The sequence below is a fragment of the Cygnus olor genome, chromosome 5 (genome assembly GCF_009769625.2).
Source record: "Cygnus olor isolate bCygOlo1 chromosome 5, bCygOlo1.pri.v2, whole genome shotgun sequence".
In the NCBI taxonomy this organism is placed as follows: Eukaryota; Metazoa; Chordata; class Aves; order Anseriformes; family Anatidae; genus Cygnus; species Cygnus olor.
Genome location: NC_049173.1, coordinates 23,500,133 through 23,520,608, shown reverse-complemented (window position 1 = coordinate 23,520,608; position 20,476 = coordinate 23,500,133). Strand labels below are relative to the sequence as shown.

General features: G+C 46.1%; 2 protein-coding genes across 8 annotated transcripts in view; one reads left to right on the top strand and one right to left on the bottom strand.

Moving 5' to 3' along the window:
- Positions 1 to 560: 560 nt before the first annotated feature.
- Positions 561 to 13,866, bottom strand: ANGEL1 (angel homolog 1). Of its 4 annotated transcripts, XM_040559071.1 has the most exons (11): positions 13,718 to 13,866; positions 13,231 to 13,361; positions 8,895 to 9,494; positions 8,154 to 8,380; positions 7,494 to 7,563; positions 6,282 to 6,715; positions 5,444 to 5,570; positions 4,496 to 4,606; positions 3,675 to 3,744; positions 3,064 to 3,227; positions 561 to 2,221 (listed from the first exon to the last, which is right to left on the bottom strand). In XM_040559071.1, the coding sequence occupies exons 3-11, from the start codon at positions 9,259 to 9,261 to the stop codon at positions 2,052 to 2,054; spliced, it is 1,740 nt and encodes a 579-aa protein (XP_040415005.1). In that variant the 5' UTR covers positions 9,262 to 9,494; positions 13,231 to 13,361; positions 13,718 to 13,866; the 3' UTR covers positions 561 to 2,051. The 4 variants fall into 4 exon arrangements, with proteins under 4 accessions (XP_040415005.1, XP_040415006.1, XP_040415004.1 ...); XM_040559072.1 differs by lacking the exon at positions 13,231 to 13,361; XM_040559070.1 differs by lacking the exons at positions 13,231 to 13,361; positions 13,718 to 13,866 and adding an exon at positions 10,889 to 11,034.
- The window catches only part of LRRC74A (leucine rich repeat containing 74A), a 19,678-nt gene continuing 12,634 nt past the window's right edge, over positions 13,433 to 20,476 (top strand). For 3 of the 4 annotated variants that reach the window (XM_040559076.1, XM_040559073.1, XM_040559075.1), the window contains exons 1-4: positions 13,433 to 13,700; positions 17,499 to 17,609; positions 19,214 to 19,389; positions 20,034 to 20,141. In XM_040559076.1, the coding sequence (XP_040415010.1) occupies positions 13,673 to 13,700; positions 17,499 to 17,609; positions 19,214 to 19,389; positions 20,034 to 20,141 (423 nt within the window). In that variant the 5' untranslated portion in view covers positions 13,433 to 13,672. The other variant, XM_040559074.1, reaches the window with a different exon arrangement.

Genomic DNA, 20,476 nt, shown 5'->3' with positions numbered 1-20,476 from the left:
AGCTCTGCATCCCTCCCCAGGTACAAGCACACCAGTGTTAGACCAGAGCTGTTACCTGTCAGACGTAAGCCAAACAAAGCTACAAACATACTCACCCCCAGGTTTCTGTTCACTTATACAGATTCCTACACGTTATCCCAGCTGGTACAGCCAAAGCCATCCACACATCACCAGGCAAATACCACACCATGTGGCAGGGGCAAGGATATGCAGCTCGTATGCAGTCATATGGGGACAGAACATAGCCCCCACCCCTTGTTCCTGTGGTTCACAGAAATCAGCTGTAAAGGATCAGCAGCATTTGCTTTTCTTTGGAAAAGGGGAAGGGTTCTTGAATGCAACCCATTTTGCAAGATAACCTGAGGCCAAATAGACCACCTCTGGGATCTGAGGATGCAACAGGAGACCCACTTCTTCCCTCTTCTCACCCTTCGTTACTACTATCTTGTGTAGCTAATTCATTTTCTCCTCTTTCATATCCCAGCCAGAAAAGCCTTGTTGAGCAAGTCCTCAAAGAGTTTAGCTACCAGTAGCACAAGCTGCCACAGTTACTTTGTGGGTTTTTTTTCTTAAATTAGAAACATTTTATTCTTCAATAAAGAAAGTAACATTTAAAATACGAAACTCCCCCAATGTGACACAAAAAGAGGAAATGATATTTCAAGTCTTTTTGTACGCTCTCACAAAAACCTGACTGAGGCAGGACAAGATTTCCCGGCCCCATTTGTGAACAAAATGTTAGAAATGTTTCTGTCAATATTGCTCCCATCTCTTACAGCAAAATCGAGCACCAGAAGTCATGCTGAACTAGGGAATCTGCCCTAGGAACACGTACAGTTCTGTTGTATTTGTGCTGTCCAGGTCACTGCTGAGAAAACTACACTAACCGGGCATCAAAGGTACACTGGGATCCGAGTGACTAAATCTGCCTCCAAGGACAGAGCCTTCCCCTCCCTCCCAACGTCTGTCAAGAGACAGGAGTCAGTCCTATGGGTTCCACCTAAGCACGGCTAGCTCAGAAAGCTGGGAGCCTGGCCCAGCGGGATGCCGCAGGTTGGCTATTTGTCCCGAGAGGCCAAACAAAACAGGGAGGACACAGAAAGAGAAGGGCAAGTGAGAATCTCTTCAGCTCTTTCATTTGATGGCTCTGCTTCCTCTGATACACGTTCCATTTTCATCTCTCTTCGGAGCTACAGACTCCTGGGGTCGTTACGCCTTACAAGACAGTTTTCTTCATCTGACGTTCACTGGGATGATCTTCGCCCTACAAGTTTCCTAGGAACCATTCCAAGACTGCCAGAAAGGAAGGGAGTCTTTCCCAAGGCCTCTAGGCTTTTGCTGTGGATCTAGAGCTCCTGTGGGTGGCTCTGTAGAACCCCTGGCTCCATTCCAAGCAATCCCCTTCCCTGGACCACTAGACACAGTAGGGAGCTTCTTGATGAAAGGGCTCAACTATACATTTTTTTCTGCCAGCAATGCAGCCTTATAATTATTAAGTAAAAGCAATTTCTAAGCAGTTAGCAGAACCGCTGCTCCCAAAGGCAATACCACTAGTTCCCAAAGGACCACGCTTCATAACCTATCACCCAGGATTTAAAAGAAACATTGTTTTGGTGTGAAAGAATATTGGTGTATACATGCCCTGCTGCTTGGTAGCAATGAACTGAACAGAAGTAGACAGCATTGCCTATTGCCCCAGTCCCTGAAGATCTTATCACAGGACAAATAAACATGGGAGTGAGGTTGGTTCCTGCGGCACTAACACATCTGCTAAACAAAGCTGTGGAACAAGGATCCCTTTAAGAGATGACAGTGTCTCAACATTACCAGAAACCCACTGGAAGCACAGTTCAGGCTTGCAGAGACCCACAAAATACCAACACAGGAAGGGCTCCAACTCTTTCATCCCTGGTTTTTATGAGGGTGTTAACGGGAGAAAAGGACTCTTAGGGCATGACAAAAATAAGAGTTTTCTTGCAAGCAGGTTGTGCATCCAGAGTCTCAAACCGCTGCATTCAAAACAGCTTTTCTTTAAGGAAAGGGGACCATCACTAACCCTCTCTGAGGCTGGAGACCTCCAAGCCAAAGCTAGCCAGCAGGCAGAGATGATCAGATGAACAAAAAGGATTTGGTAAGCCATTTGCCATCAACAAGACATCTTCAGAGAGAAGGGAAAGGCGGCCAAGTAGCTTCAGGACTCCATCCCGGTACAGCCTGCGACCTGACAAAGTGGAAAGAAACATCAGCTGAAGGCTGGTGCTGTATGTTAACTCTACAGACTTTCAGAGGGATGCTTGTCAATGGTTTCTGATCCTTTTCCCGATGAAGGAAGACATCCTGCACAAACTTTGCATGCACCTTTGGGTCTAGATGTGAAAGCAGTGAGCATCCTGTAATACTGCAATTCAATGGTTTCATATGCTTGCAGGTGCAGGAATCAAGAATATGTTAAATTCACCAGGCAGTTGCTTACAGTGGAATGAAAGGAGCTTCCTATAAACCCTAGAGATAGCTTCAGATTTTCCCCTGAGGAGGAATTCATCCCTTCACTCCTCACCTCCTCCTCAAAGTTGACTAACATAACGCAAACCATGTCAGAGGCAGTTCCTGGATGCACTTACATGTAGTCTTTCATCAGCTTAACTGCTGTGTCAGACAGTAGAGAGGTACCATCATTGTAACAAGTCACCTCCTTCTAAGGACAGTGTGTGGTCTCAGTCAGACTGGGAGTCCAAGCCTTGAACTTAGGACTCAGCACTGTTTGTTACCAGGAGCACAAGTAGACAGACAGACAAAGGAAGCAGAATGCGTTCTCTTCTGGCTTCCTTAGAAGTCTACATGAACCTCATCTGAGCAGCCTCAGTTTTCCCACACCAAAGACAAATACTGTCTTCTTGCGATACCTGAACAAATGTTGCTTCCCCTTTGTGCATCACTTCCAAGTCACACCTTGTAGACCTACCCCAGACCAATGAAATGCTCTGTCCAGCACAGAGCTGCATTGTTATACCTCACAGCCCTCTCCCAGCACCACAGGGATAATCCCTGTATTGCCACACTCACCCCCTCTGCTCCCATCTTCCACAGGCTCTGCTGAGTAGAAGATATAATCAACGGTAGCACCAAGTCCCATGGGCATGGTTGTGACCTCTGGGCGTCCCCTCTCTGGCAGGAAGTGGCTGTAGACAGAGGTCAGGTTGAGGCCATGCTGGATAACACCTGAAGACCTGCACATGAACAGCCAGAATTTACCAAGAAAGGAAAGAGGACGATGCAGTGTTCGGTGTTGCAGTCACAGCTGAAGTTGGATGTTCCTTTGCTGTTGCAACTCTCCAAACTATCTGTGTGTTTGAGAACACATACAGAAAGACAGCCTTTCTGAATTATTCACCCCCCTTGCACTGAAGACAAAGCAGACTACAAACTTACCTTATCTCCAATACCCTGTCCTGTCTATGCCCTTCATTCTTGGCCTCACCAACCTGATGCTGACAGCACAGTGCCCAGAAGCTGGGAAAACCCTGGGTGGAGGTGGATCTGGCTGTTCCAGACAACCCTCCTTATTCTCTTCCACCCTTACATTTATTTCGGTCTTTACTTTAGTCAGATTTTCAGCACTGAGGAAAACGAGTCAGGGTTTGAAGAGCAGGACCACTGAAGGTGCATTCAGTTACCTTGGGATGAGTGGCTGGAGATCTGGGTCATTCACTACGGCTGCGTGCTTGGGCCAGTATGCAGGGCGGTCTGCAAGAGAGCAGAGAGATTCCAGACAAACCTACGTAAATACTGGAAAAGGCTGCTCATCCCAACTCTGAGAAGCTTCTCCTGAGACCAAACAAATTCTTTTGCCCAAGAAGAGCAATAGCTTCTAGTCAAAGGCACCTTAAAGAAAAATACTCAAAGGAAAGCCCAGCTCTAAGACTAACAGGAACATCCTGAGAGCAGATCACTGCAAACAACTGAAAAGTCATATTCTGTCCTGTTAAGGACACGTCCCTAAAGCATTTAATACTATCAAAGCCCAGAGTAGTTTAACCTTTAATCTCAAGTTCATTTGCCTTAGCCTACAGCTTACACAAAGGACAACTAAGAAAGGCTGAACAGAAATGGAGAGCAGAAACAGCCATGCCGCAAAGCCCAGGGATGAGGCAGTGCCTACTGGGTACCAGCATCCAGAGACATCTATGTTGCAGCCATTGCGACATGATGGTCTTTTCTACTGCAACAAAAACCTTGAGGTGGTGAAAAAAATGCCTTTGTCAAGCTCTTTTGGATGCTGTTGCTGAATCTCCGTGCATCTCAAGGAACACTGTCAACACTGCAAGACTCACTATACAAGGACAGTAAGACTGTCCTCTGAGTTCTGGTGGAATCCATTAGTAATCACGCAGCCACAAAACGCTACCCTTCTATCTTGACCTCTTCTCACCAGGCATCAGTTTTTCATCAAAATCCAGCTAGGAGAGTCATGAGCTGAAAAATAACCCATTAATACCTGGTTTAGCATCTGTCACACCTTCCAAGAGGACTAGTTGTGGTGGTCGTTCACAGGCAACATCGCAAAAATGGAACTGGAGCAGGAAGTCCCGGCTGTACTTATGTCTGCCTGCAAACAGAAATACAATTTAAGGGAATAAAATGTCTGCAGCAAAGTCACATCTACAGAGGACATCTACATACTATTTAGACCTCTTTAGTCTGAGAGATTTTCGAGCCCAAGCACCCTTATGCCACGAGAATGGGAAACAATCTAAGCACAGAACAGAGCAGATACATCAGTGTAGAAGAACAGAGCATTTGACTAATGCATCCATCATGGTCGGCACCTTGATTAGACAAATTAAGAATGTCCTCTCTGAAACTCTACAAGTTCAAGGGATTTTTAGGCAGACTGGCTAGCTTGTAATTTGAGAAAACTCAAGTCTGATTAAAAAGAAAGAACAGTTCTGCAGATCAGGATGGATGCAAGTTTTACATTCAAGCTTCCAACAAAAGCTGTTTAGCATGGGCTCAATTTTTTGAATCCTCTCTAGAAACAGTCAGGGATACATTGTTTTAAAGCGAGCTCTTGGTGATTTCTTAACAGTAGTATGCAAACACTGCCCAAAACTGCTCATACAAACACATGCAGCTAAAAGCTGTGGCTGCTGAAGATCATTCCCAAACGCAGAAAAGCTAAAGTGTGAGAATATAAAAGAGGTATGGAGGGCAATGGTTACTTGTAAGGGACCATTCAGCTGTTGACTAGAGAAAGATGCCAGAAATTGGGCTGCAGCAACAGACTCCAGAAAAATAAATTTAATTCACGTACCAAGAAAAAGGATAGAAGAGAATCATTGCTGACTGCCTCATACAACACACGCCTCAGCTACTCAGAGAGTCAGCAAGGCCCATAGACTCCCCAGCCTTAGCAAACATGTTCCCAGTTCACACCGGAGCTCACCCAGTTTCTTTGGCTGGCACCGAGTAACATATTGGCAGTTGTCTGTTACACCCAGTGAACATGGCCACAGTGGGGCCACCAGTTTCCGTGAATGCAACTGCTGGGAAAAGTCTTCCTGACCGGACACCTGCAAGGAGGCAAGAAACAGGAGGGGAAATATCAGTAACACATAGCAGAACCTTTGCAAGTTGCAAGCTATAGACAATACATGTATACACACTCACCAAGAGCAAAACAGGAGAATGCCCTCATAGAAAGACATTAAATAAGCCATTTAGAACGTAGCGCAGATATTATAAACCTTCAGCTCTGCAGGATGGATACAATTAACTAGAAGTCTCATGACCAAATATATTTGGCGGACATCCATTACTGAGCTGATGACTTAGCTCGAAAGCCAGTAATGAATTTGAGCACGGATACACATTAAGAAGTACCCACTGGAGGAGTCTAGCATAGGTGCCCATTTCACAAGCAAAACTGTTTTCACATCAAACATCTACATAAAATTTCAGTATGTCTCGGTGGAGTTGTACTCCCCTACACTTCTAGTCACCTAGGCACAAAAATCCCATAGCAAGGGAGAATCAGGACCTGAAATTAAGTGTCTGTTATCACTGGTTTGCCTCAAGAGAAACGAAAAAAGGTGAGTTGGAAACAACATGCACACATCTGTCTGCTTCTTTCCTCAGCAGTGCTTGAGGCATTGAGGATAAGTCCTGAATAACTAAATTTAATATCGAGACTATTTCCTCATGAGGGATAAAAATACAGCCGTGCATTTCTCCAGCGGCACGCAGCAAAAAGCTATGCAATCCTAGCTCTGGCTGGCACCTACCTTCCAGGCTGGCATCCCGTGATAGGAAAGCTGACCATTCCGGATGAATTTGTAAAGTGGAGAATCAGGTACAGAGTTCAGGTCTCCACACAAGATGACAGGATAGTAGCTGCCTTCAGGAGTTTTTGCAATCTTGTCAATCTCTGCTAGGAGCAAGGCCATCTGGGCAAGCTTGATATCTCCCCGCCGGGGATTGAACAACACGTGAGTGTTGGCCACGCACAGAGGACTGACTGCCTTCAGATCCAGACCCTCTGGGAGCAGAGGCTGTAGCAGCAACACCAAGGCCACGTTATCCCGATTGAGGACGTCCAGGCCAGGGCGGAAATACTCTATGGGGCTGACGCTGATCAGCTGGAACCTGCTGTCCTTAAAGCACACTGCACAGCCGTCGGTCTTTCTCCCAGTCCTCCGTTTATAGAAGCATGCAAAGCCTGAAAAGAAACCATCATGCATTAAAAGCTGATCTGGTCACAACCTTAGGCTCTCCCTCCATCACTGGAGAGTTCAGCAAGTCTGTGCAGTACAAGAGGCTCCCACTACAATTTTGGGAGAATGCAATTCAATCTGGGAGACCTGTCCAGAAGGATGATTTCTCCAACCCCTATGCAATCCTATCTTGCTAATTTTCGCACTGTTTTCTACAACAGAACTTGGCTATAACTACAAAAATCATCCATCACTGGCCAATAACGCAACCCTACTTGTGAAAAGCTGGTTGCTTAGTTACATAACATTTTACATTCCCTGTCAGCATTCCTTAAGGTCTCAGCTCCCACCAGCTATAAGCAATGTTGGGGCACATAACAGGATTCATTGCTTGGGAGGCATGGACTCCAACCTCTACTCCTTTGGGTACAACATTTTGTACAACACAATTGCTCCTTTCGTAATGCCCTGGGTACAGCATTATACCCAATTCTGTCCCAGTAATCACAGTTTATCATTCATAATCGTGAGTCTTTTCTCTCTCTTTGCCCTTCTAGGACTCACTCAATTTTGTTACTCTGATCTGTCAAATAGGAGAAAGATCAGCTAGAAAAGAAAGGGTGAAGCTCTAGGCAGACAGCCCAGAAGTAGGGCCAGCAGCTGCTCAGAGAAAAAGGAAGAAGAGTTCTATGAAGACTGAGTGCTTTGAAGACATTAAGCAGAAAGAACTGCTTGGCCAGTCCCATGAGTTGGGAGGTACAGACACACAAACGCAGGACGTACCCATTTTCTTGAATGTTGGTTCCAGCTGCTCCCAGTAATGGTTCTCTTGCACCTCCTGGAGACACAGAACCTGGAAGGAAGGCAGAGACCTCACTCGCTCCACCAGTATTTGCCAGTTACCTTGTTTTGGGGAAGGAAGGAAGTGCAAAAGTGCACTCACATACTAACCCTGCAAACAGAAAGGCCATCACTGCAACTCTGTCCCGTACTCCCCAGCTAGAGAATGACAACTTTCTGGGTCACATTAGCTTATCATTCAGTTATGCAGTGATGAGGTAAAAGATCCTTCATCACGCCAACAGAGAAAGTCACGAAGTCCTCTCCTATGCAGGCTTCACCTCCTGTGCTGCCCTGCAAGCCTGTCCCTTCCCTCCCAAAAATGCATTACCTCTTCTTCCACTTCTGCTGTTTACAAAGTTAACCCCTGCTATCAAAGTATTACTAGTCGCTAGAGAAACACAGTCAAAACAAAACAGGCACCCAAAAAATATATACTCGAGGCCTCAATTAGTCTCAGAGGAATCAGCACTGAGTTATCAAGTAGCATCTTCCTAGGACTTCCCCCACCCCTATTAAACAAACAAACAAACATGCTGTTAGATCAAACAAGAAATTAAAATTCTGGTGATAGCGATGTGGAAGGGGTTCAGTCATACTCACATCAGGATCCCAGTGCTGAATCTCCTGTAAGAGGTTTGGAAGGCGGTAGTCCCAGTTCAGGATGTCTGGATGACAGTGTAGGTAAAGATCATGGCCCTGTTCCACCAGGTCCTGGGCCAGGATGTTGTAAGACATGACTCGAAATTCAAAGAGAGGAGTATTTTTTGAAGCCTGCTCTAGCTCACAAGGCTGGACAGAAAGATCCTCCCAGTCTCTCCATAAAATTTCTATATGCAGGAGACAAAAAAGCCAAATTACAGCCATGTTGGGTACCCTCCTGATACTTTTGTTTCCCTGAGACCCAGAATACAGCCAATCTCATTCTCTCAGCTTGAGCAAACCCTCACCCACTTTGGGTTTTGGGTGCTTTCTTTGGATTCCTTTGGATACCTGTCAGTGAGGATGGGTTAACAGAAGACCAGACTGAGCATACTGAAAAATTCAACCAACTTTTGGGTGCTTTCTGTACTTTTCAGGCACAGTTCCTGGGAAACTAACATATCAATATCCAGACAGTCTAAAAACAGAGATTACCAGCTGAAACCAGCCCAGCCTCAGCAAAAACTTACTTTGTAGCTTTCACTAGCTGATCTTGTCAACTCTATACAAACTGATACAATCACTGTGTTACAGACAGTAAGCCCAGACCCATTCACCTTACCCAGACACAACAACCTAACCAGGTTCCCTACAAATACAAATTCCCAACTAAACATTAGATTCAGAGCTGTTGCCACTGACCGTGGTAGGGTACCTCCTCCAGGAGAGGACAAAATTGTACTGCATCCTGAACAGGCCAGGCAGGGGGCTCCACTGGCACCATCTCTGCACCACCTGCTAAGCTCCATGCCAGCACGGCTGGGTCTTCATGGTGTCCTCCTACACCAACAGGGGCACAGCCAGCTATCTGGTGATCTGTCTGTGGCACCACAGCTGCCCAAGGAGCGCTGCCTACTACAGCCACTGTCTCCTCCTCTGGTAATTTTTCCAGTTTAGTCACTGCATGATCTTGTGGTTCTGAAGAAGCCAAGGCACATAGCTCTGTAAGCTGCTGACCGGCACACCACGTGACTTCTGGAGCCGAATTCAGGTCGCTAAGGCTACTCATCAATAGCTCTGAACCTTCTAACCAGTCGCTAGTGAGTGTAGCTGATACTTTCCCCACTGCTGGAGCACTCTCACTGGCTGGCAGATTCCCTGCTCCTTCCTCCAGCCACTGCTGGAGTAGAGCTTCTTGCTCTTCCTGGACCGACTTTCCTCTGGTTGCAGCAAAGATGCCTTCTATCTGGGTGGACGTGCTCTTCGCCAGAAGCACATTCTTTCGACAGGTAAAGAAAGCATCTGCCATTAAAAAAAAATAAAATTAAATTAACATAATACAAATGAAAAGCCTTTCCCACTCTTTTTTTTCCAATGCATTTGCACTGTAGCTCAGTGCAATACAGCCATTCAGTATGACAACCCAAACAAGTGACTCCCCTGAAGTAGTTACAGTCTAAATAACTTACCCTGCCTCTTAATGCTAGGCCACAGTCCAATTCTAGTTATATTAGTCAAAGTCACTGTAACTGTACAGCACAACAATGGCTTTACCAACTCCACAGAATGCAGTTCTAACTTGTGCAGCACCACAGCCAAGTTAAAAGGTGCTGTGGAAATTGTACCTGCTCTCAACAACACGTGTGAAGGCACGGCCTATAGAAGTTAGCTGATGGGGTGCACGGGTTACGAAGCCAAGTGCTTGTAGATGACCACTTGGAGCAAGTTTCTTTCCAGGGATTCAGTAAAAATGGTAAGGTAAGAGGCCTTAAAGTAGTTACATAAAATAAGAATGTGCTACAAAAGAAAAACTGTTCTGTAATTAAGAGATGAAAAATAAAGAAACAGAGGGACAGACATCAACAATTAAAAGCCTTATTAGAGAGAATGTACGCACAGAAGGAGTCCTGGTAAGGATTTTAAAACACCTGATGATTGATATATGTGATTAAAAAAAAGATAATCTGCTGTTCACATAACACTCTTGGATATATTAATGTCAGTGGTGTACAACAGAAAAAGGCAGGGACTCTTTTCACCTGTACTGACATCGGAGGTGACGCACTGATCTCTTGCTAGGAATCGTACACAAACACCGGGCCCTGCTGTTGACGAGCAATTCCCTTTGTCTACACATCACTTTTTTGCTGAGGTACCCCTGCAACAGCCGCCCCGCGCAGTAACGTGCAGGGGTCAGCAACACCTCTGCGCTTTTACTGCCACCCCCTGCGAGGACAGGCCCAGCCGGGGGGCGGCTGCACGCCACCCAGGCAGCGGGGCCGGGAAGGCCCCTGAGGAGGCCGCCCCCAGCCCCCCGACACCCGCCCCGCGCTCCAGGGGAAGGCCCCGACACCTCGGGGCGGCTGCAGGCCGCTCTGCCCCTCTCCCGCACCGGGAGGCCGCCGGGGCCCCGCCGCCGCCCCCCGCAGCCCGCTCGCTGCCCGGCGGGAGGGGAAGGGGCGGAGGGGGAGCCGGGCCCCGCCGCTGCCGCCCGCCCGGGGCCGCGTTACCTCGCAGGGCCCGGAGGAGCCGCGCGGCCGGCAGCAGCACGTAGCACAGCACGGTGCCGATCATAGCGCCCGTGCGCGGCCCGGCCTCCTCCGCCGCCGGCCCGGCCCCAGCGAGGCGACGCCGCGGCACGGCCCCGCCTCAGCCCCGGCCTCACGGCACGGCCCCGGCCCCGCGCCGGCACTCACCGCGCCCGGGCCGTCCCCTCGGCCCGCCGCACCGGGACGCGACGGGGCCCGTCCCGGGCCGGGGGTGGTGGCACCGGGGCCGGGTGACGGCGGCCGGCTGACCCCGCCGCCCCGGGGGCGTGTTCCCGAGCCAAAGGTTTCGCCCTCTGTTCTGCAGCAGCCCGGAAAGTCAGTAATAACCCCCTGGAAGGCAGCCGGTGAAGTCCCATTTGCCCCTGCAGGGTTAATTACTACGCTGCCTTACAGGATTTGCAAACCTGCAATCGGGATAGTCGGGGTTTTGCGGAGGGCAGCGTCTGCGTGGACAAACCCCACTGGGAATAGTTTAAACCAACAGCGCAGGAGCATGTTCTCCTGCAGCGTTTTGCTCACGGCTTATCGCACGTCTGCAAAACCACACGGCCTCGTCGTCTGTGAGCAGACAGGGAGCACCTTCCAAAGCTGAGGCCTGCCACATGTTGAAACTGGGCAATTTCAGGTGAAAGAAGTCCTGCTTGAAGTCCACCTTTTTAATATTTTGCTTCGTTTCGCATTTTACTCCGCACAACATCCAAAGGCAATCAGATCAAACTGAGCACCATTTCAGCTCTTTACACCAAACGCACATATTTAATGCATTATAGTAATATACAAAACTGTAAAAGCTAACTCAGCTAAACTGCAATAACCTTTAAAATCACACTTGTCATCTGCTAGGGAGCATTTCAATCCTATACCCATAATGCTTATACCTCTCACTTGTTAGAGATTGATTTCTGCTTCAGGTTAATGCTTCTAAAATTTTCAGACAAAACCTTTGTGACTCCTCTGGTGTTTCCCCTTCTGCTTGGGAAAGACACACAGCACACCTCTGGAGAGTGATCTCACCAGAGATGATCTTCCAAACTCTCTTATCAATGGGCTTTTGCAATAAATTCAACAAGACTCGCATCATCCCTGCCTGCTGTGCCGACCAGTGCTGCCAAACTGTGCCCTTGATGGTCACCTGCTGTTGTCTCTCCGGTTATCCTCAGACAAACACTTTCTGAGGGGCGACCTGTCTCTTACACTATTTGTGTATTCTGATCAGTACAAAGGGCGTCCACAGCTAGGACCTGAGCTGATGTTATTAAGTACATAAATAATAATAATCCAGCCAATGTCATTCTAAAATCTGCAGTTATAAAACCCCACAGATCGTTGTTAGCAAGAAGCACACCGACTACTGCAATGCAGTGCTCTGCTTTGTGGGGTATTTTCAAAGCAATAGGGCAATAAGGTCTTTTTCAAATTGGCAAAGCAATATTTCCAATACCTGCATCTAGAGTTTTACATGGATCACCGTGCAGCGGCATCAGAGCACTTTCTTATTTCTGCTTCTTTGAGTTAGGACCGGATGTGTCATTGAGGGGGAAATTGAGGCACAGAAGCAGTGACCTGTCCCAAAACCCACAGATGTCTCTGGCAAAGCACAGCACTGGACTGTGGTCTCCCATATCCTGCTGTGGGAAGCAAACCTCTGGAAACCATCATTGGTGTCTGCCTAAAGCAGAGGATGTTCTCCAGAGGAAAGATATGCGGCAGCAAGGGCTAGCGACCAGAGAATTTAAAACAAGGCTGTTCTGTGAGAGGAAAGATCAAAGAAAGCATCTGAAGGTCCAGCCCAGCCCACATCAGCCTAATTGGACTGGAATGGGAGAAGAACACTGGCCAGAACCACAGACAAGCATCTCAACAGCCACTGTAGGTTGGCCTATGCTAGAGAAAAATATTTACAAACTTTGGCAATAAAATCAAAGCTGACAGCGGTCATCTGCTTTGGGGTCAAACCTTCCACTGTTTTATGCAGCATGTTTTGTTCTATATATAAAATAACCCTATCATAGCCTCTAATGACTGGACTAGTTGGAAGGTTTATGTAGAACCTAGGGAAACAAAAACACTAAAAATAACCCACCCCTAGGGAAATGGACTAAATGTATGTACCATGTGTGCTTAACCTTTATCAGAAAGCCTCTTGCATTACAATTTTGGTTCTAGCCAAAAAGGAAACTTTACGGAGTCCTCAGTATAAGTAATGCAAAATAGTAAGTGTTGAGCCAATTTTGGCACCAACATCAGCTGGTGGGATGAATGAATACTTGATTTGAGGCTCCCTTAAGTGCTGACATGTTTACTAGCCACACTGTTACAGAATATATGGGGAAATTATCAGTAGAGAAGTCCGAATCCATTCAAGACAAAGAGGCTGACACACTCGTTTTACCCTAAGCTCCTTTAAGACTGCATGTGCTCCAGCCTGACTTTCTCATGTGAAGCTGTACAAACCGCAGCGCTAACCCAGAGGGAGGGAGATCTCTCACCAGAAGCCTGGCACCACTCTCCAATACGCCTGGGGGTCTCACAGCCAAAACCTCATCTGCTCTCTTCTCCGTTACCGGGTGCTGATGCGATCCAAGCCCAAGCAGCGCTGGTTTCCCGAAACACCCAGAACCTGCGGTCAGGATGCGGAGGTGAGGTCACAGAAGGGCCGAGGGCACCCAAGGGAGACAGGGTTCTCTTAACACTCAGCCAGCCCCTGCCAACACAAAACGTGCTCGTGAGCAGTATAAATTGAGAACGTCAACCTTACAACTAGCACCATTGCTCTTGGAGGCTTGTCAGTTGTAGCCAAGCAGCTGTGCTTCGTGTGCATACCTTAGAGGAAATGGCAGGGTCCTAGGAGGTGGCTGCAAACCCCTCACTGACAGAAGAGAAAAAGCAAATAAACCCTCAGCTCACTGGTGGTGGCAAGGAAACGTACCCATGGAGAATGAGTCTGAGAAGGACACAGGTGTGGTGCTTACTTACCAGCTAAGTCAATTCAGAAATAGTCCGAAGTAGCCAAAGGCAGATCAGTAGGATCCGAGGGGGGGAAGGCAGCAGGAAGGCACCACCACAGAGAAATGGGGTGAGCAGGGACCTAGGGTGCCGATGCCCAAAGTTGACGGCTGCCATCTGGGAGCAGGCTGGTAACAAGCAGTCTGGCACCTTGCTTGGAGAACAAAATGCGCCCTAAGCGAGCTGGCCAGTACCAGCTTCCAAGCAATTATGCCCAGCTGCCCTTAATTTCCCTTAATTTCCACAGATGTCAGAGCTCAGCACCATGTGAGATGAGATCCTATTTCAACCCTCCCTTGCCTAGAAGTATGGGTAGGTTTTGAAGGTAGCAAGATAATTCTGTGAATGTGCTAACTAGAGTTAGGGTCTAGGTTTGTAGCATTTTGGCCTGATTTTCTAGCTTAACTATTCCTATGCTGCTCCCTCATGAAGTTTTATACTTGGCTGATTTAGTCACAGTGTGAGGCTTTTTGCCCTGATAACTTTCAAGGTATAGTTAACTTATTGAAGTAAAGCAAAGAAATACTGAAAAGCAATTGAGATCTTCTTAATATGCACCAAGAGTTACTAATTATGTTAGTGCTAAGCATTTTCTTTATTAATAAATACAAACACTTCACAGAAATACTAGGAATTGTGTTAGTAATTCTTTTGTCTTCTTTAATTGCATAAGTGCATATTTCTCAAATTTCAAAGCAAAACTTCTCAGTACCAGTATATGTGGGAATGCTCATCCATTGTACATGCTGGTTTGAGTGTTCATTAATAGTGGGGGACTTTTTTTTTTTTTAAATAAATATTACACATTTATTTTTGGTAATTACTGTGCTGCCAATGCTACCAGCAAGTTCTTCTCAAAATTCAAAGCCTTTTTTGTGTTGTCACTTAGTCACTATAAGTTAATTTCTTATTTTCCTTTATAATACAACTACTTTAAAATAATCAAATCTATGGGACAACTCTCTTTGGTTCTTGTTTCTGTGTATTTAAATAGAGCATAAAACAATTTTTCAAGTGTTATGTAGTAATATTCCTTGATGATTGCTCTAATAGATGAGATCCTTTCTCAGGATGTCTTCTATTGTTTCAGAATGGCATTTGACTAAGTATCCGTTCTTCTTTTTCTCTAAAGATAGATCTGTTTTTTTTGGATCCAGCAATAATAATTTACTGTATATGTGGGATTAGGCCCTTTTAGATAGCTTTTCTGCAAACCAGGCTTCTGTTCTTGGCTATAAACTCCTGAAATTTTTACTCTGTAAACGGGGTCTGACATAATTAGTTACCTGCTATCAAGCCCAAGTAATTATATTAAAGTTAATATTTCTTCTGTTTTTTGGACAGTATTCATTTCAAAAATATTATTATTAGGAAATATCTGGTCAATTAATAGTTGGCTGCTGTTTTTCCTTACATATGGGATTTTGTAATTCTGGGAAAAATGCTGGCTGAATCTGACTGGTAGAAGCAATGAAGAGATTGGTATAACTATTAATCCTGCCATATTCTAGAGGCAAAATGTTGTCAAAATTTCTGGTTGTTTTGCTTTGCATCTTTTGGTGGTCGTGGCCTAAATTATTCACACTAGGAAAAAAGAAATCTATATTTTCCCACAAGTATCTAACATCTGTTTATAATTTATCTAGAAATCTTCTGATATCCACATTGGCATGACCTAAAATAGGAGATAAAAAATTGATAACCTTGACTAGATGACCAAGTTAGGACACATGCAGTTTTTTCCAAGCCTCATTTCTCATTTTTTCAATAGCTAACAACTTTTAGAATATTGGCTCCTAAATACTTTGCTTAAAATTTGCTTACATACAAAATCACATGTATCTTGTAGCAGTTTCTTCATAGATTCCTTCAACACTTTATATTCCTAATTTAGTGTATAGCCATGTAGTTTGACACAGCACTGAATTAACTCATTCTTAACGAACGTAAAAAGTTGCTTAAATCTAAGCATTTATATTCATATCATTTTGTCTGCATGCTGCAAAATGCTATGCTCCATTTTTTGTTGCTCCTGCTGAGTTACTATTCTGATGTATTTCTCTGCCTGACGTTCAACAAAGAGCTTTACTATCACAGTATAAGCTGCCACTGGGATTTATCATATATTTGTACAACACAAGAGGGAACAAAATAAAATGACATCCCCAGAGAATAGGCATTGTTAACCCAGCAAAACAAAAGGGTTTTGCAGGCATCTGGATGCATCCCATATAAGCCTTGCATCAAACCATGTAGTGATGTCCCCACCTATCTCCTGATTCATGACTGGTCAAAGCTGTGCCTGAAGAAAGCTGACCAGAAAGATGTCTGCAACCCCAATGCCTCAGAAAAGGAGAGGGTGATAAAGAATCTCCAGACCTGTCAATTTCCACTGCATTGATTTTCTCAATGATGATTGAGAGTCAATGCTTTTTGAATATCTGCCTGAATAACCCCCTAACAGCATAAATATCTGAATCAGTGTTATCTCCTACAGCTCCACAAGGATTCAGGGACCACTTCTGGATTTACCTTGCAAGGCTCATTCCATGCAGTGTGGGGTTGGCTGACACTGGACACAGGACGGCCCCATTATCAGATGATAAAGTCTGGATGGGCTTTGCATAGCGTACAAACAGGCTGTCTGTTCCCCAGAGTAGGAAGTTTGTGGATGGCCAGCATTGTACGGTCTTTGAGGAAAGGAGGGGATCTGTGGGTACTATCATAGTACTCCAAATCTGGGTGAGTTCTTTACATGGGATTTAGACCTACTTTTTACCTTTTTTTTGGCCTTTCTCACGCTAAAGTAAACCCATCATTTGAACAAAGAAAGTCTGACAGAAGGAAAAGGCCTTAATGAAGGAGCTGCAGGGCTGGCTGAAATGCTGTGATGTGGGTGCCAGCTGGCCAGTTTTTTCCCTCAAGCAGGTCTGAGTGAACAGCCAAACTGCAAGCTCCACGTCACACATCAATGCTAAATGACACCCAGAAGGGCACAAAATGACAGGTCAACCACCTGGAGCTCTAAAGGGAAGTAAGGAGTAAGGGAAGAAGGTGGTAAAAGCAGTGTCAGGAAATCAAGTAAAGATTAAGGGGGTTGGGGGGGGGAAAGTAGTTATTTACCAGGAATGATTTTGGCAAAACCACTCTTGATTCTGGTATGCATTTACTCCTCGTAAAGAGGAATTTTCCAAATTCTCCTTCTCTCTCACTGTAAAATAAATTATGACCTGTAGGCAAGAGAAGCTGTACCACTTCCAGTGGCTCTGGTTACACTCACTCCCAATGTACAATAGCATTCAAACACTTCTGCCCTGCTTGAAGAGTCCAACAAAGCATTCCCAGCCTGATAGCACAGGCAGCCAACAGTGTCCTGCCAGTGCCTGGGGAAGTGTGAGTCAGTTCAGGAGAGCTGAAAGGAGCTGGCATGGCTTTGGCTTGTAGGTCTGTGGGAAAGTGGGATGGAGACGGGAAATTTGCTGTTGCCTGACAGACTTCAAAACTGCGGAAGGGGAGAAAGGCAGCTCAATGCGGAGTGAAGACGTGAGCCTGTCCCCACGCCAGAGCCAGCACCACATGGGTACACGGCACGGGGAGCGGTGGGCACAAAGCGGTGCTGGGGAAGGAGCACGTTTGCAGCTTGTTGAAGAGGGGTGCAGACTTAAGTGGAAGCTGTGGGAAGTTCTGTCACCTACTGGAAGTCACAAATGTGCTGGCACTGACAAAATGAATCTGCTTGGTTTCATGGCAGACCAGAATGAAGAGATGTCAGACACCAGTGAGTCTCCAGAGCCTCTGTCACTGCCTGATGCCTCAGCAGAGAAGGCCATGCAAGGCTCTGACACTGACCTAGAAGTTAAAGGTGATTATTTTCCATTCATCTGCCCTCACTAGCTTTTCCCCTCACAGTCAGTGCTGTACCTACCAATGGGTATGTATCAGAAGTGGAGGCCACAGACACAAATAACCCTGGCAGAGCCCTGACGTCCACACCTCATCTGGCGGTTGAGAAAGGCAGGGGGGATGAATTTCCCTCTAGGAGCTCCCCCCTTGACATCAAGCATCTTCCTTCAACTCCTGTGTATAGGCCATGGCTGTTCCTTTGTGCCTTCCTCCCTCCTCTGGTCCTCAATAACCAGCATTACCAGACCAGCTAGCTGAAGCCAGGGCTGGGCCTCAGGCCCTGTTTGTGTGCTCCTGATGAAACACTGCATACCAGCTGTGGTCTGCATGCCACAGATTTGCCACGATTGTCCTAGACGGTTCTGGTCGCTCTTATCTCCTGCCCAGTGAAGTCAGTCCTCTGGCTAAACAAGTCTTGCACTCATTTTTGTCACAGTAGGACTTGCCTATAATTTAGGAGGAGTGCTTTTTGATTTGTTATAAATGGAAGGAAAATTTTAAAAAGAAAAAAAGAAACATAAGAATGCAAGGAAAAAACTTTTGTGAGAGGCCTCAGTTTGAACTGGAAAAATGGTTTTGACGAGAAGAGAATTTGTCTTGAGGTCAGACCATTGGAAGCATATAACAGCATGGAGAAATATGAGCTCTAAGTGTGGGGTTTGATGAAGGAATTCCAAATGACAGGTTTTTGTGGAAATGCAGCCGCCAGCTGCATTGATATGTCTCACTGCAGCTGTGTCAACAACACCCAGTGGCCAAGTTACGAATGCTGGGATTCTTTCTGCTATTCGTAAGCCAAGATGTTCTGAGCTGCCCTAGCTCTGCTGGCAATATCAGCCGTATGCTTCAATTAAAATTTAAAAGAAAAAAAATGATGAAAATGTTTTTGCCTGATGTCAGAAATTCTCAATTACACCAAGAAAGCTTTAGTCATATTGCAGACTGATGAGAAGCTACAGATGCCAAATGGAGAAGCAAGGAGAATACATTAACTCACAGAGGTGTGGGATAAAGGGATGGGGAGAACCAGAGGGAGGATAACTTTTAAAGACTGAAACCCTTCTGTTGTTGCATAGTGTTACTTAATTTGGCTCCACAATGTAAAACTTTACCTAGGACCTGAACCAATGAGTCTGGCATAGCTTGTTGATAGTTTGGTTTAAGTCATGAATCAAGACCAAAAAAATTAGGTTCTCATGAAGGCCAAGAGTGAGAGCTCAGTTGAGGTGGCTGCTTAGTTCTCTGCAGACCGCTGGCAGGCTATCCCCATCTCCCATGTTGTCGTGGATGCTGAGGCAAGAACACCTCTGCTCCTCATCTCAACTTTCCAGCATCGGGAAGTGTTACAGATATTGGGGCAAGTCCTATGCTTAGACAGAAACGCCAAGAAACCTGTGTGAGAGCGATCGCTTTGGGGAATTATTACCTTATACTTGTCAGCTATTCCTTGTGCATGGGACCCTCTGAACCCAGAGGGAGTCAAGTGCTCGGGAGAAACAGGCTCAGAATATGGAGGGCAAACACTGAATGCGCCACTCATCAATATATATTTTTTCTCTGTAGATCCTGGGAAAGCCTTTGCAGGTGTTACGGGTGCAGAGCTGTATCTGGAAGCATGCAGGCTGATGGAGGTGGTGCCTGTCTCACACTTTACTCAGAACTTGGCCAAGCCTTATATAAACCTGAGCCATCATGGTCTAGGACCCAGAGGTGTCAAAGCCATTGCTATTGCTCTGGTGGTGAGTAGCTAGTAAGATTGGGGCCACCGCTGCCAATGACAATAGGCATTTTAGGCCTCTCTCAGCCTTGGAAGCCACCACTGAATATACAGTGCGGGAGAAAAAGTCCTATCTTCCACAAAGGAACCCCAAGCCTCCCTTATATTTCCCTGCACAGGAAAGCCTTGTGTAGCAACTGCCACCATGTGCTGGAGTTACCCCAAATTTTGCTCTTGCAAACTGATGTTCTTCCATGGGACACAGGTCCCCAGTGCTCCTAACCCCTACAGGACTAGAGGTAGGTCTGGAAGGACTGGTATCCCCTACTCAGAGTCCTACACAAAGATGTGCTTCACTCACCAATGGACAGGCCCAGGATGCCTGTCTGGGGAATTTGGATCTGAACCTGGCTCTCCAGGCTGTCAAAAAGCAATGGAAGGTCCTACCTACTCAAAACCTCTCGAAAAAAAAGGTCCCTCTTTTGTATGCCATCTTCCACTGCTACAGCTATACCTTGTCTCCTGACCACTGTCCTGCTCAGGACCTGCAACACCCTGAGGGGTTTGGAAGAATTGTCCAGTGTCTGTTGAACTGAGGAAACTACCTGCTTCATTAACTTCTCATGTGTCTTTTATGTGTCTCTGTTTACCTTTGTGTCTTCCCAGTCCAATGCAACTGTCACCCGCCTAGAGCTGGAAGATAACTGCATTCTGGCAGAAGGAGCCATATGCATAGCAGAGATGCTACGAGAGAATTGCTCCCTTCAGGAACTGGTACCCAACCTGACGTAGTGAGCCAAATGTATTGCTCACACAAGTTCAACCATCTGAGGAATTTCATGAAAGAAAACCAACTCATTCCATTCCAAGTTTTAACCAAATAACAGTTGCTTCCACACACAAATATTCACATTCTGAAAATCAAGATATTTTATGCTCATCTAGTTTTTAAATGTGCAAGCTTCTGAAAAGCGGAAGCGTGCATGTGATGAGCCTGGTGAGGATCCCAGAGCCTGGGAGCCTGGAACTGTTCTTTTCATTAGCAGATGTGACAATAATTACCAGAACTAGGTCTTTCTAGGTCATACTTAGCCAGTGGAAAAAATGTT